The 15,907-nt window shown below is 39.9% G+C and overlaps 2 protein-coding genes across 3 annotated transcripts in view; both read left to right on the top strand.

Moving 5' to 3' along the window:
* The window catches only part of LOC144655938 (protein mono-ADP-ribosyltransferase PARP4-like), a 53,749-nt gene extending 38,222 nt beyond the window's left edge, over positions 1-15,527 (top strand). The window contains exons 25-38 of one of the 2 annotated variants that reach the window (XM_078516125.1): positions 4,067-4,140; positions 4,495-4,691; positions 5,485-5,584; positions 6,157-6,327; positions 6,409-6,489; positions 7,078-7,158; positions 9,237-9,338; positions 10,189-10,311; positions 11,038-11,181; positions 12,110-12,204; positions 12,538-12,838; positions 13,736-13,840; positions 14,291-14,426; positions 15,313-15,527. In XM_078516125.1, coding sequence (XP_078372251.1) covers positions 4,067-4,140; positions 4,495-4,691; positions 5,485-5,584; positions 6,157-6,327; positions 6,409-6,489; positions 7,078-7,158; positions 9,237-9,338; positions 10,189-10,311; positions 11,038-11,181; positions 12,110-12,204; positions 12,538-12,838 — 1,469 coding nt within the window. In that variant the 3' untranslated portion in view covers positions 13,736-13,840; positions 14,291-14,426; positions 15,313-15,527. Of the gene's footprint in view, positions 1-4,066; positions 4,141-4,494; positions 4,692-5,484; positions 5,585-6,156; positions 6,328-6,408; positions 6,490-7,077; positions 7,159-8,712; positions 9,068-9,236; positions 9,339-10,188; positions 10,312-11,037; positions 11,182-12,109; positions 12,205-12,537; positions 12,839-13,735; positions 13,841-14,290; positions 14,427-15,312 lie in introns of those variants that run through there. The other variant, XM_078516127.1, reaches the window with a different exon arrangement.
* On the top strand, positions 33-3,889 carry LOC144655980 (membrane progestin receptor gamma-B-like). The gene has a single exon (XM_078516180.1). It carries the CDS (start codon positions 732-734, stop codon positions 1,887-1,889), a length of 1,158 nt encoding a protein of 385 aa, XP_078372306.1. The 5' UTR covers positions 33-731; the 3' UTR covers positions 1,890-3,889.
* Positions 15,528-15,907: the final 380 nt, after the last annotated feature.

Here is a 15,907-nt window from a genome sequence, read left to right as displayed (position 1 = left end):
TTTAAATAAAGATTATCCATCCATCCAATAATTCACCTTCTAAATATATAAATTTATGCAACAAAGGCGACTCGACTGAGATAGTTGCCAGGTTTCAAAAATGTCTTTTGTCTGGTTAACAAGTGTTTTATTCTTCCGCTGAGAGTTATCTTCAGCTGTATAACAAATCCGGTAAAAAAATGATTTAAAATTGAAGTGACGAGGCCCACGATAACGTCGTACGACACAATCGCGAGCGACAGACAACGATGTGAGAGCGAGATTGACCGTTTGATCGTTTCGTCTTGTTCTCAGTTTCGCCGGCGAGAATTTTCCGCGATATTTATTTGTGGCTTCGTACTGTTTGTGAAGAACTTTCCAAGCATATGGCTGGTTTTATTTTCTGTCAATAGAAGATGGTTTTATTTATTTATGATAAGCGTCTGGACTGGTGAGAGCGGACGGATTAAATCAAACGTGTTTGCTTCTTCTCCAATACCGGCAATTTGGCAGGTTTAAAAGACAGGACGTGAAATTATTCATTTGCATTTTAAAATCTTCATCGAGCTGCTTGAACAATTAAGAAATTAAGAAATCTACCCGCGGCAAAAAGCATTTCCTTTTAGCGGAATCTTCAAGTGGTATTAATTCACCGAGGACCACGAATGAATAAACTTCAGTCAAATTGAGGACAAGGTCATCGAAAAACTCACCGCTGAAATAAGCAAGTTTTGTTTCCTGAAACGGCGACAATGCATTCAACAGTTTACAAAAGGCTTCACCAAGCTTCAGGACCAAGTGAAGAAAAAGCGGCTTCTTCGCAAGACTGCAAACCGGAGAAAGAGTTTTACCGACGCGAAAGTGATTCACAATCAACCGACTGTGAAGAAAAAATCAGGTGTTCTGGTGTTCAAGATCATTTAAAAATGGCTGACAAAACGACGTATGAAATGAAACACTGCCAAGTTCCCGATGTTTTTAGAATACCATTCATCGTATCTGGATATCGAAGACCTGGTTTGTCTTTCTGGGAATGTATAAGAAGTTTGCTTCGATCAACAAACGAAACCATTAATGTCTGGAGCCACCTGCTTGCTTTGGTACTCTTCGTTTCGGTTAACATGACGTCCTTACCCACTGATGATCCGTTCTTCCTGCCGCTGATCTCCTTCGCCGTGGGGATATCCGTTCTGTATTTCACAAGTTCCTTCGCTCATCTTTTCAACTGCATGTCGGAGAATTCCCACAGAATATGTTTCTTCTTTGATTACGCGGCTATAGGATTTTACACGTTTACGGCTGGGCAAGCACTGTTTTTCTACTCCCGCACCGCGGGCTCGTCAGCATGGGCGATTTACGATTCGCTGGCTGTTTTCCAGACCGTTTCCACGGTCTTCTCTCTCCTTGTAACCATTTGTTGTTGTGCTTCCAGCCATCCACGTTGGCGTAATTGTAAAGCCGTGCTCAGGGTCGCTATCCTTGTTGTCAATTGGCTCGTCATTACGTCGCCGTATACCGTTCGCCTGCTACTGTGCGAGAACGCCGACCCGGCGTATAACGGCGTGTCCATGGTCTATTTCAAGCGCCACGTGATTTTCTGCGGTTTAGGCGCCGTGTTGTACGCTGCCAGAGTTCCCGAGCGGCTAATGACCGGTGTTTTCGATAATTTTGGTCAAAGTCACAACTTGGCTCACATTCTGATCGCCATGGGCATTCAACAGGCCTTCAATACAGCACAAATGGATCTCCAAGAAAGACGAAGCGTGCTCGTGGAACGTTTTGCTTCACAGCCGACTGTAATGAACACGGTTGGCATGGCCATGATTGTGCTGACTGGACATGTTACTATCGTCTTGTGGTTTGCGGGTAAACTAAGCTTTGCAAAGCGAAAACCAAGAGATGAGAAGTAATATATCAAACACAAGCGACAGCAGTGACAGTTTTTCATCGGGATATCCAAACACCGAGAAGAGAGTTGAAAATACGACGCGCATCGGAGTATCTTTGACGAAATTGAAGGTGTTTGGATAGCCGATGAAACACTGTCTCGAGTGTTTGATATCTCGTCTCAAGGAGTAGACGAAGAAATAAAATCGCAAAAACTATGCTAATAAAGACCGGGTATCCAAATCTTCTTCCGGTTATGATTTTCTTTGTTTTTACTTGATAAATTATGAATTAGAACTTTTTTCTACACCGCCAAGCAGACTGATGACTAGGATAATTTAAAATCTTAATGTGTCACAAAATTCTTATGACTAATGTTAAAAGAAATATATGTCAATTAGTTACAAGAAGTGAAACTCTGTGCTTAAGAACAAAAGTTATAATCTAGGCGTTCTTTTTGGACCTCATGCAGGACTTGAGTTCTTCCAAAAGATAAATATTTTCAACAATTTTTTACTTTGGAAACTTTTTATTCTGTATCTGTTTTATTTCATTTTTTCGACGTTTTTGCTTGTTTACAAGCTAAAATGGTAGAATAGGGGTTATGTGGACAAGATTTGGAACCACATATTTGTAAACTCTCAAGGGACTTTTTTAATTTCTCAAGGGACTGTTTTAATTTCTCAAGGGATTACTTTCCGCTGTGGGTGATCACTTGCGATCTTGTGGAAAAAACGTGACTTGTCACATTTACAAACGTTATATAACAATTTTAAAAGTGACATGTCAGCTTTCTTATATCAACGCACGTGTGTCTGAAAGGCGATCTATAAAAAGCGTCGCACAAACAATGGATTGCGTAACTAAAACACGAATAAATAATCACTAGCACTTACATCGTTTAAAAATTACAAACGTCAAAAATAAACCATACCAAAAAACTCGCTCTTTTCAAAGATATTATTGAAGTTAAAACAAATGCAAGAGATGGGGGCTTCTTTTAGCTTTTAGAGACCTCGCGTTGAGCCGTTGACAGCAATGTTGCATGAATCGGCTTTACAACATGCGATCGTATCTACGCAGTTCGAGTGGAATTTCAGTCAAAGACAGCAAAATTCTTTCGTATTTCATCTTCAAATATAATTCGAAAGCATTCACTGTATATATGGCTTTTGTTTAATCCTGGGTCTTGATATCCGACCCTCGCAGAGCCTAGACAAAACGCAGCTTGAGTGTAACGATTTGTTTACGCCGCAATTATATGCGCAATGTTTTCTCCGACAGTAGTCGGAAATATCCGTATTTTTGTTCGTGCTTTTTCGTGGAGCAATCGTAACGATACGGCCTTGAACACATTGAACAGCGGTCTACCTATAACAATTCAAATATGGCGTCGCAAAAACAAAGCGTCGAACGCATATTTTGCTGTTTCATTTGCTAATTTCGCTGCCGTAATCGACTGCCTCGAAAGGTCCTTGCAATTTTAAAGTATAGAATTGTCAGATCTCGGTGAAATTTGCACTGTTTATTTGTGTAATGTTAAGGAATATGTGTATAAATACCCGGCGCGGACGAGCCATTTTTGACAAAATTATATGGCTGCATTTCCTCCGCGAAGATAGGAAATTGTTAAACTAAACTACAAAGAAACTGTAATGATAAGTTCGAAGAACAATGCACGGGATAAACCTTCAACTCATACTTCATGCAAAAACGTCGATATCTCGAAAAGACTTTGATTAAAACACACAATATGTGCACAGTGACAAAAGAAGCTTACGCCTTCTCATGCCTTCTAGCTGGTCGCTGTGTATAGGTTATACCTGAATGGCGGTTTATGTGCTTAATTGCAATTCGTTTGCTGTCTACTCTTCTGTTAGCATTTGACAATTTTCTTATCTTTATCAATTAGATGTAAATGGAGAAACATACAAGCGTACGCGGTATTTTTCACTTGGCATTTCCTCCTTTTCCGTGAGGAATTTATTTGCATTCGGTAGATAATTGTAATGCACGTGATAATTCCTACTTTATTAGTTTAAACAATTTTGACTTTGTTCTCTATAGCTTTGTTCTCTATAGCTTTCCTGGTATAAACGCCGCCCTCGAATCACGGCATTTAAAAAGATTTCCCATAAGAGCCTCCACCTCGAATCGCGGCGTTTAATCAAATAAATGCGGTATTGTTGTCTTGTTGTAGAGCATTCTGAGCTGTTTCCGTGTAGCAAGCGAAAAGACAAAGATGCTCACAAAGACGCTGTAGAATTTGTCAAGGTAAGCTGGCAGCAAACATTCAAGTAGTTTTTTTTTATGTTAAGAGATATTTGCTGGTCTTACTCGCATTTGTTTACGCTTTGCATAACTTTCGCAACCAAACAGAAGTAAAACCAAAACCAATGTTGACTCGCTCACACACGTTTCCCCACGCTTCGCTTCGGGTGTTGATTGGTTCACTGGATTATCTATGTCCTCTGTGGTTGAAGAGTGATAACTTTGGTTTCGGTTTTACGACACTCGATCGAAAATCGCTCTATTGACTTATCTACTTTGGGATAGATTAAGAAAATATAAGCTGCAATACTTGATTTCATTTTGAATAACTGTAGTTATCATGACTTCTTTACCCAGTCTTTAACTGCCACTAAAGGAAGCACGGAGTTATGGCGCGTCCTTCAGAAACTCTACCTTCTGCCCGCACTCTCCACCGCTGACCACCCACGCAACCTGTTCCTCATCTCAGATGGTCACGTGACAGAAGAGGACACCACCCTTGGTCTGATTCGCAAGCACTGTCAAAGTGACAGGCTCTTTACGTTTGGGGTGAGGTAGGTGGTAAAAACTTCCTCTTCTCAAAGTGCTTAAAGATTTCGGTTGTCATATAAAGTAATACATAGGTACCTCCCCCTGTAGTCACCGCTACTTATGAATTGGAGAACAATAGGGATTTTTTGGAGCTCGGGTTTTTCTACCGAGAACGTGACGCTTTTTCAAACGTTGTAACACCAGCGTTAGAATCTTTTGTGGGTGCTCAAGACATTCTTTGATTGGAGAAGAAAAGCTGGAAACTCAAGTGCTTTCCAAAAGATTTACGCAAAGCGGCACTATTTTGACCAAATGAGACACTTCATCCTGATCTTGTTTTTAAAGTCCCAAGATGAAGCATTTTTATGAAAATCCGTGTTTCCAAAAAAAAAAAGGAAAAACAAAATGGCTTTTTAATTAGCGTCGGTGAATTAAGCACTACTGTCGTAATTTTCAGCAAACAAATATTGCAAATTGAACATCAGCAACAGGAAATGTTTGCATTTTTGCAGCCTGTAGCTCACTTATGGACACAAAATAAGCAGAACGGGCTAAAATAAGAGCAAAGCAGGCGATATTTTTACTAAAATGAATGAAGACTCCGTGGAAAAATTCCTTTAAATTTGCATTTAAAAAGATTCCCCACGCGAACCTCCACGTCGAGAAAGGACAAGTTTTGTAGAGAATTCAAAGATACTGGAATATCATCTGTTATAGGAAACTATCTTGAAATCACATTGTCAGCAATTCTACATTGTAATTTAGACGATGTTGAGGTCTTCTTATTTCCTTGTATGGTTTAAATCATTCCTATAGTTCCACGGCCAACCGTTACCTTCTGCGAGCCATGTCAAAAGTGGGAGCTGGTGCCTCTGAGCTTTTCGACAGCAAGGCCAAGTCTAAATGGGAAAGGAAGGTACACAATCTCTCTTCACGGTGCAGTTTTGTTTACAGCAAGGCGCCCAAAAGTGTGACCACTTTAAATTTATTCACATTCTTTCGTGCAGATTTAATCCAATCAGAAGTCAACTGCAAGCTATCCACGGCTTTTGATTGGATTAAATTTGCACGAAAGAATGTGAATAAATTAAAAGTGGTCACACTTTTGGGCGCCTTGCTGTAAGTAAGATTTGCTGTTAAAGTTCATTTATATTACTTACCCCGGTTTCCGTAGCTTATTGCAGTTTTCAGTGATATGCGAACTCTGAAATTCAATTCTCAACCAACGCTTTACGTTTTTTGCTGCCGTCACTCATCTTAGCGGACCTCTCGGAAAACATTTTCACTTCAACCGGGTCAAAAGGTCGCGTCTGTTTGTTGTGATTAGCAGTTTTGGATCCGTTTTGTTTGTTTCTGTTTTTCATGGTTCATTGACTGTCACCATAATTGTGATTGACAACAGCGAAAAACACAATCGTTAGTTGGATTTTGAATTTTAGAGTTCGTATATCACTGAAAACCGCAATAAGTTATTGCTTCACATTTCAGGTTAAGTCGCAGTTGTCCAAAGCTGAGCAGCCAGGCCTCACATCAGTAGCGGTTACTTGGCAGCAACACGACTCCGGTACCAGTCCCCCGGTGCAGGCCCCCCACCAACTGTTGTCCTTGTTTAACGGCTCCAGACAAGTCGTGTATGGATTTGCTGATAACTGTACACAGGTAACTGGTGGTCTGTTTACATTCTGATCCAAAATCTTTGGTATCGCTGTAGCTCTCCTTCTTATTATTTATCGTAACTAGGCGACCTTGACCGCAGAGGTTAATGGAAAGACGGTATCAACCATGGTATCTACCGCTGACCTAAACATTACTACAGGCAAAGTAAGTGTTTTTTAATATATCAAACATGTGACAGTGTTTCATCAAAAGCAAAAAAGGGGGGGCACGCGTCGTTGTAAATTAAACATGAATGTCATAAGTGTGATGTATTTTTTAGTCAGCAAATATTTGAAGTGGCCTATTGTTTACGAGTTGTTTAGTTTGAATAGGAAAATTTCAAATTTGCCAGGTGAGTAAGCAACAAAGTAACAAAAGCAACAACACTTTATTCACGTTTGAAAATAGTGTAATTGTAGTCAGGGGAAGACATAGTTTGTTGAAGGTTTGTCGCTGACTGTGTTTTTAATGTTATTTTCCAAGACGTTTCGGCTATTGCTTAAGCCTTCATCAGTTAAAAAATCAAAGCTTTATTCACCTCTTAATATTTTACAAAAGCAAAAAGCTAGTGATAAGTAACAATAACTAATTAGGGGTCTGGCTGCCTGAAATAACTATAGAGTATAAAGGGCAGGCAGCCAGTGCTACGATTTGAGACTTAAAACCATGCCTGTTTGTTAGTAAAACACATCCAGACCCTCACAAAAGGATTGTTTTCGGGTTTTTTTTTTTTTTTTTGCTCCTCTTTGATAGATTCTTCATCAACTGACCGCGCGAGCAATAATAAGAGATTGGGACGAAGGTAGCTTGCACGAAGAGAGAACTGGACACGAGGTTTGTCATGAAAGAAACTACCATTTTGTTAGTCACTGTTTTAGTTTTAGAACATTTAACACGGAATCCACCATGAATTCGAGTAACATTTATTTAAGTTGGACAAAAATGAAATACCAGAATAATTTAAATCCTATTGCGTTATTTCCTACCCTTAATAAAAGGTAAAGATTATTATCCGTGATAACACTAACAACAACTTCTTATCAGAGTCTTAGAAAATGAATTTCAAAAATCAGAAGCTATAGGCAAAACCTCACGTGAAGGCATTTTGTAAAATCGCCTTGAAGATAAGATAAGATAAGAAACTTTATTTAAGTGTCAAAACCTTATAAGCCTGGGAATAACACCATACTAATTAGGGGACACTGCTAAAAGCTAAAACCTAAACTAATACTAATATTATAAATACAATAAAAATATATATGCCATATAAAAATGTTATTATAATCTATGATGTAGAAAAATATTATATTAAAACCTTTAGCTAATTGTTAAAAAAAATGATTTGACTTGAGAGGCATTATGTGCAGCATAGGATGCACTGCCTTTACAGCCGGTGTCCATTAAGCGAGTTATATCCCTTTTGCGAATACAGTTTGTTAAAGCCTGCAGTGTCTTTGCTGATCTGTCAGCCGTAGAAAGTTTGCCCCATAGTTTGGGTCCTACATAACGCAGAGTGCTTTCCATAAGTAACAGTGTTGTATCTAGGAGTAGGAAAATCTGATTGTCCCAGGTTATATGTGGAAGTATGCTCATTACAAATGTTACAGATGCTATTAGGACATAATCTATGTTTAACTTTATACATGAGACTACATATGTCCTGTAAAAGCCTGTTCGCTAGCGTTGGTAACTTGGCTCTCTCCAGTAGATCAGTATAACTAGCATGCTTGTTCTTGTAAACGGCCCTTAAGCCCCTTTCCTGTAGTCGTTCAAGTTTGCGTGCATCGCTAGCTCTACAAAAGTGCCACACTAGGTGACAATAAGTAAGGTATGGTAGTACAGCTGACTTGTATAACTGAAGTTTGGCCTTAGTAGGGATTTTTAACGGAACTTAAAAGTTCCTTAGTCGCATTAGTACGCCGATTCTCTGACTTGCCTTTATGCAGGCTGAGCTAACGTGTTCCGAAAAATTCAGTTTGAAGTCAATAGTTACCCCTAAAAGTTTAAGAGTATCTGCGGTCTTAATTTTCTGATTGTTAGTATAGATCACTGCACTAGTGCCTGAGTCAGTTGTCTTGCTGCAGCCGATGTTCAACGTCTGATATTTCTTTAGGTTTCCGTCCAGCAAGTTTAACTCGTACCACTTTGTTGCCTGATCCGCACTTTCACTAAGCTTGGATGTAACCTCCACACGATTCAGTGTAATTCAGTGGAACTTCGAATTTGGTTTTCGATGTTTGGTGTTGTTAGAAAAGATTTCTTACACAAAAGCTTGCAATAAGGTGTTAATAATTTTGGTACATAATTTGTTTCAATAACTATTCGAAGTCCTGGCGGATTCTATTTTAACTTGTTTCGATCTTGTTGTTTTTTTCGTTTCCTTAAAAGGAGCAAAGTCTTTGGAAGGACAAGCATCCCTCCAAGGAGGGAGTAGAAATTCTCCTAGACACTTCAAGCAACAAAAGCTGGGATAAGCTCAGGCTCCGGCCTGATGGACCACTTCTCGAATTCAAACTTAACTTTTCACCCGCCGAGCGCCGAGAAGTTATTGTCGGTGGTGTGAAGCCATATATAGGCGAACATCTGTCAGCGTTCGCTGGCTAATCGGTTCATTGCTTCTTTAAGCCTGGTTCTCATATGATCGTCCCGATCGTCTCTGTCGCTTCTGTCGCTTTAAAAAAGGTTGCTTGCTCCAATCACCTCAGACTTTGCAAACGACAAAAGCGACAGAGACGATTAGGGCGATCATATGAGAACCAGCCTTTATGACATTTCCGAGACATAAAATTTGTTTATAATTCTCAACACCTTTATGCTTAACGATGTATTGATGCCAGAAGGAGAAACTGACTTTTGATCATGTGTGGTCTTCCTTCAGATGAATATAACTATATTGGCTTCTTGTTTCTCAGATCGTCAAGAGGGACAGGAAAGATTACATCATTTCTTTAAGCAAGGAGTTCTCCGTGGTGTCAAAATTTACAAGTTTTGTAGCGGTTGAGCATAGAGAAAAGGTAATATTTCCGATTATCTTCGTTTATTTTTCGGGAGACTATCGGTAACGTTTGGTGATTTCCCGATAACGTTCCAAAGTCTTCGGAAGCCCACTGGTTAGCTTTGAAAATCTTTAAATACACCCAACAAATCTTTGGGCCATCTTCAAAAGTCTTTGAGTCTTTCTTGTTATTTTTTGGCGGTCTTCCTTTTGTCGTGCGTCTTTCAGTCTGTTTAAACATGTGATAATCTGCTTTAAAGGTGGTTTTCACTATCACGCAACTGTCACGCAGCGAAAAAATAAATCCAGAACTATTGAGTGAAAAAAAATCAAGAATATTACAGGTTGTAGAAAACTACTAAATAAACTTTTTATCCAAGTCTCAGGTCAGTATGTTAATTCCGTACTCGAGTTATCCGTCAAAATGTTTCACGCAAATTTAGAAAGCACAGTATGGAAACTCCATGCTGGAGTCCAACTGGTTGGACTCCAACATGGCCGCCGGAAGTCAATGAAAACATCTGGAATTAAATTTTGCCAAAAAGCGGTCGGATCCCCTCGTGAACAAGTAAACATTCACATAAACACTTCTAGCAAAACATCAACTGTTCAGATTGTTATAAATCGCAAGATAAGGTATTTTTAAAGAGAACGTGACAGCCTTCTGGCGGCCATCTTGGATCTCGTGTGGCGTGAAACTCCGAAATTCAAAATGCTCTATCTTAAAGACGGCGATTGCTATCGAGCTAAAAACCTACAAAATATATTAAGGACGTCTAATAGCCAGTGAAGGATGAAAACTCAGGTCTTGCGATTCTGGATTTTAGAATTTTGATGACGTCACGTGAAACCAAGAATTTGTTTTTCAGGACGAGAAATTCGACGAAGCACAGGGTCCCACCATGTCCGATCTGGTTTTGGCGGAAGATGTTGACATATTACCCTACATGGGCTTGCAACAACTGCCTGACGTCGACAAAAAGAAAGAACTGGTAAGAGACCCTTCATTTCCAGATGTACATTTTATGCCGCGGTCGTCAATTATCAAAGACTAAAAAATTCTGTAAAAGTTTTCACCCTGTAAAGGCGACCTTCAGTTTGTCTCGTAATCTTTGCTTGTGTTTTGTATTTTGTTTCAACTTAAATATTTTCCTATAAAGATGGGTTTTTGACCACTGTAAAAAGAAGCAGTGGAATGCGTACTCTTTTTCGAATCAGTTTATTTATGTCACATAAATTTTATTTTGCGACTTATTATTTGCAAATACGGAAACCAAGAGGTGAGTGTATTAAGCTCTTCATCATTCCCTGCTTTAATATCGTCTAAGGCCCAGGCCAAACGTCGAACTTCACATCATGACGAACTAAATTGCAGTTTTGGTTCAGTTTGGTTCGTCATGATGTGAAGTTCGACGTTTGGCTTGGGAAAAAAGTTCTATCATATAGACCTTAAAAACTAACCATTCATATTATAAAAAGTTTATGCATCATGGGATACCTCTATAATCTTCTTCTGTTTATTATACAACTTCCCGGAAATCAATTTTGTCAAAGACATATTTTGCTAACTATAGCATTTCGCCAACTAAAGACATAACTAATCAGCATTTCCACTTTCTAAAAGTAACGCTGTCTCAAACCAAGTAACCTTTTATTAGAGATTTCAAATATAACATCAGGCTGCCTGTTGTTACTTTCCTTTCCCTCCCCTCCCACAGAGCACTGAAGAGAAGCTGGAGAAAAGGCTTGAGGAGGCGAAGGTGCTGGAGACGTGCAACGTATTGCAGTGTGAGCGACTTTACCTAGAAATCATAAAGGAGGCACAGGAAAAGCTTGGTGCTGATGAACCCGTTTCAACTAAGGTATACAGGAATATATATGATACCTTTCCCACACATTGTTAGTTTCAATCCCCGGCCAAATGGGAACAGAATAACCGAGTTTACAGCCTGCTGCTTCTGCTTAGCCAGAATTTGTCACGCAATCTTGTCGACTCTCGACAAATTTGAAACTGTTCGAAATTGGGGAAGGCGTGCTGGGCTTATAGTCACTGCGCTAAACTCCAGATCTGGTGGTCAAGGTTCGTGCCTTGGCCGGGATCATTGTGTTGTGTTCTTGGGCAGGATACTTAACTCTCACTGAACAGTGCCTCTCTTCACCTGGGAGTATAAATTGGTGCGCGCGAATTGAGCGTTCTGGGTAACCCTGCAATGTAAACCAAATCAAGGTGAAACTTGAACTGGATTTCCTGCTCAACTGTCTTCGAATGAAATGAATTGTTTTGTTTACTTTTGCTATTTGCAATATAAACGTACTAATACCTACATAGAGCAGTTTTCAATTGAGTGTCGTAAAACCAAAACCAAAGTAATTTCTCCGGCCAATCACAAAGGACACAGACAATCCAGTGAACCAATCAAAACTCGAAGCAAATACATGTAGCTGGCACGAAGCGCGGGAAAACGTGCGCGAGCGAGTCACGATTGGTTTTGGTTTTACTCCTGATTGGCTGAGAAAGTGGCGCGAGATTTTTAAGCCAATCACTGAGCGTAGTAATGCAAAACCAAAGCAAACGCAATTTACTTTCGACACTCAAGTGAAAACCGCTCTATTAGACATAACTTACAATACCTACGATATAGTACTTACGCTAACTATGCTTACAATATTTACGAGATACTTCTGATTAAAAAAAGTTAAGCTACGATTACACAGTGAGGCTACGATTCCATTCCTTGTACAATCCTTTACCTTTTTACTTAATTATTTGCTTTGAAATCTGTTTTATAGGCAGTCTACGCCCTATCAAACTTGTACAGTTCTCTGATGGGCGAAAACGAAAAGGCGCGTCAAATTCTTGCAGATAACGACCTTGCAGATTACAGGTCTGTACCACGTGATGTGTTTTGTCCAATAGCGCGAGGAAAGTAATCGTTAGAATATAACGTTGGATACTGGGCACTGAGTAGATGGGGCTTTTAAACCCGGGCGAGGGAGGGGTGGGTACTTCCCAAAATGTTTGGTGTCGTGTGGTGTGCGGTCTGCCCCTTGAAACCTTTACCCCATTTCAGACCAAAATATGTGATTTCCATACCCTATTTCCATAGTCTGAACTGTAAGAATCGATACCTTATTTCCACCTCCAACTAAGTACTGAATCAAATTGTATACTGCTTATTGGAAGACGGCTTATTTAGCTGATTTTTTTGGATTTTCAGTGAAGACTTCTCAAGCTTTAATAGCGAACATTCAGTTTGTGGTAGCAGCAGTACGAGTACCAGTAGCACCAGTAGTACCAGTAGCACCAGTAGTAGTACTAGTACAAGTAGCAGTGAGGAAGAGATGGAAGAGGGAGAGGAGATGGAAGTCGAGGTGGAGGAGGAGTTGTACGAGTTTGAAATGGAGCCTGAGGAGGATCGGGATCAGGATCAGGATCGGGATCAGAATCGGGATCAGGATCAGGATCAGGATCGGGATCGGGATCGGATCGGAAACAGACACAAAGACGAAACGTCTTAGGTATTTTAAACTTCACACGAATTATTTATTGGATGAAGTACATTGTAAATTGAAAGATTGTCTGGTTTTTGTGCGTTTTTTGCTGGCGGCAGGATCACCTTACCGTTCAGTGGGTGTTTATTGTCAAACGCATTTTCTGTTCTTGGTCCACAGTAGATCTATACTCCATTTACACAGCTGAAACACGTTTAAAGGCCGTTTTCTTAAACACGGTTTAAAATTGCTTCTTTATAGGAATTGCTAACTGATGTTGGTCGACTTCAAATTTAGCACAATGAAAGCATAGGTCAGATCTTAATAGTACCCTATGTAAAAGTAAGTTTCTCAGTTTTCGATTGCCAAGTTCGACTTTATTATACCTGGTTTAACTTAATGTGTTTTGTTAGTGTGAAAGGGGTTTTCACATGGGAAGATAATGCCATCCAGCAGATGAGTCACTATCCCGTTCGGGGGAACAAGTGCCGTTTTCGGCAAAACATCAGTGAAGCAGTCTATTCCGATTGTATTATCCAATCAAAACACAGCTCGACTGTTCCTAGCCCTCCATTTTCTCGTTCTTTTCTTTGATCATTGAACGCGGGAAAGAAATCGCGAGAGAACTGGACGCCAACGCAAACGTAAGGCGCGCTTGCGCTGGCTTTGCTTGCAGTTTCATTAACGTTTTTTTTTTTGCTTTGAAAGGTTATGAACAGTCTCAAAAAAAAGCACAAATACTTATCATAGCAGGTTGGGTGGCTTATTACCATTAGAGTCTGATTTTGGAGACCGGATTTTGGCACTGGATTTAAGATACTTATCCCCGTGACTGATAATAATTCACGGATAGCAAATTAAAGTCGGCTTTCTTAACATTTACACCTAGAATAGTGATTTATTATGGATATTGATTTTCGACAGGACTGTTTTCGGAGGATAGTGATGATAGCGATGCATGGGATGACGATGGTGATAGTGATGACGGATTGTTTTCCACACGAATGGACGCTTCGGAAGTGTGTTTCGGTAAGAATTAGCGGCCATGAAAGTGCACTGTCATCTAATATTTTTGCACGAAAATTTAGCATGTCACGTTGACTTTTCGTCATCCACAGAGCGGTCCAACATATGAGGCTTTTGCAGTTTTGTTTTTTAACGAGGCTTTTGCAGATCATAGTTAACTATGTGCAGATCATATGATGTTCTCCAGAGAATTGTTCCTTTATCTATTTGTAAATTATTCGTTCATGTTTACGTGTTTTTTTTAATTTGAAAGAGATAATATTCACGGGTACTCATGTGGTCTGAAATGGACAACAACAAACGAAGCTAAAGAGGGCTATTCAGTTATAGTCGTCCACCATTTTGTCGTCTCGTAGTTTGATTTGCCGCTGTATTTCTGCCTCTCATTTAAAAAAAAACATCCGAAAACATGTCTCCCCAATATACCCGAATCGCCAGTTTCTCTCGAACTAGAATGTGCCGACGTTCCCTTGAAGCGTCTGAACGCCTTCCAGGAAACCTCGCATCCACCCACGGCGTAAAGAAAAAGAGAGAGCCGAACGAATGCCAGAGTTGAACGTCCTAAAGGCACTTCAATTGCCAGCCAGAGGTATTACATGATTGCACAATAAAAAAAATAGTCTAACAACAAGTTTGAGACAGTGCCAAGAAAAATCTTACCTTGCGTGACTGAGGGTGGTTGTCATTCATAATCATGCAGCTGTGATTGGTGACGTCCCTACTACCGTAAAATTCCAGTTATAAGCCCCTCCGCTTATAAGCTCCCCCGGTCTATCTAGCTGAAACCAAAAATACATCTATCTACCTGAAACCAAAAAATACATCCTATTATAAGACCCCCTGGATATAAGCCCCCCTCTACCGGATGACAGTGCTTAACAGGGCTAAATGTTGCGTTTTTAACTTAAAAACGTATTTCGATCAACACTCCCGTGGCCCGTTTGGGAACGTTTTTTTATTCCGCTTATAAGCCCTCCCGGATATAAGCCCCTCCCCTTATAAGCCCACCCAAACCCCTCGAAGTTGTAAAAGCCCAGGGCTTATAACCGGAATTTTACGGTATAGCGACTCGTAACCTCGACCGCGGTCAAACAACAGAAATTTTCAAAAAAGCAAGAAAAGTACTTCAAAGATAAGGCTCTAAATTTCACTGTTCAAAGGTTGATAGTTTACCAGTATCCTGATGATTTACTAATTTTTTTTAGCTTTACTGAAAAAAGTTCAACGTGTTTGAAAACAGGGAAATGCAAATCGCAAATCTTACAAAATGAAGGAATTATCATTTTAATCGCGCAAAATTGTCATGTGGAAATGATCAAATGCGCGTTACAATAAAATATTTAAAATTCTTTTAAAGGAAGACGCTGATCAAGACGCTGGACAATGTGTCATGTCATTAGATTCAAGTCTTGAACAAAAGCACTCCTGCTTGTCACAGGAGCGTTAAATCAATCATGTTTTCATTATCATTGCAGCCATGGCTCCACCTGAAGCGTATTATGACCTAGAATGCGATGTGTCAGAGGCTATTTCGAAGGTCATGTCTCCCCAGTACAGCCCGACATCACCTGCACCTCTTGAACTAGAATACGCCGATATTCCTAGATGGGAAATGTCCCCCCAGTATAGCCCGCCCACTTCACCAGAGGAGTCACGGCGTGAAAAAGAGGGAGAGGCGAACGAAGGCCAGTCAAAGGTATTGCATGATTGAACAACACGGAATAGTACAAGGAAATATTTAAAACAGAGTGCTACGAAAACATATTACCTTGTGTTAAAAGCTGGGTTGCCAGCTATGACTGGAGACCACCGGGCTAAATATGGTGACGGTTAACCAGTCGACCTCATTGGCAAGAAAGAATAGCAGTAAGCAATCAAAAGTTCGCGATTTATCACACACGTCATTAATGCTGACCTATGCGTAGTTTAACGTTTAGCATTTCCTTCATTTTCGCGAAAATAAGTTACAGTAGTGGCGATTTCTTAATGTTTGGAAATGTCGAAGAATTTAGTCACAACTGTTTCAATTAATCTGTTAATAATTGCTTGTAACTTGTCTTTGTTATAGCA

This window comes from Oculina patagonica, chromosome 6 (genome assembly GCF_052425735.1).
Source record: "Oculina patagonica isolate OP01 chromosome 6, crgOcupat, whole genome shotgun sequence".
Classification (NCBI taxonomy): Eukaryota; Metazoa; Cnidaria; class Anthozoa; order Scleractinia; family Oculinidae; genus Oculina; species Oculina patagonica.
Note: the sequence above shows the minus strand (reverse complement) of the source record. Positions and strands in the feature narration are given on the sequence as shown.

What these genes read in the sequence shown, in the direction of transcription:
- LOC144655980 (XM_078516180.1), top strand. Translation starts at nt 732, where the DNA reads ATGCATTCAACAGTTTACAAAAGGCTTCACCAAGCTTCAGGACCAAGT.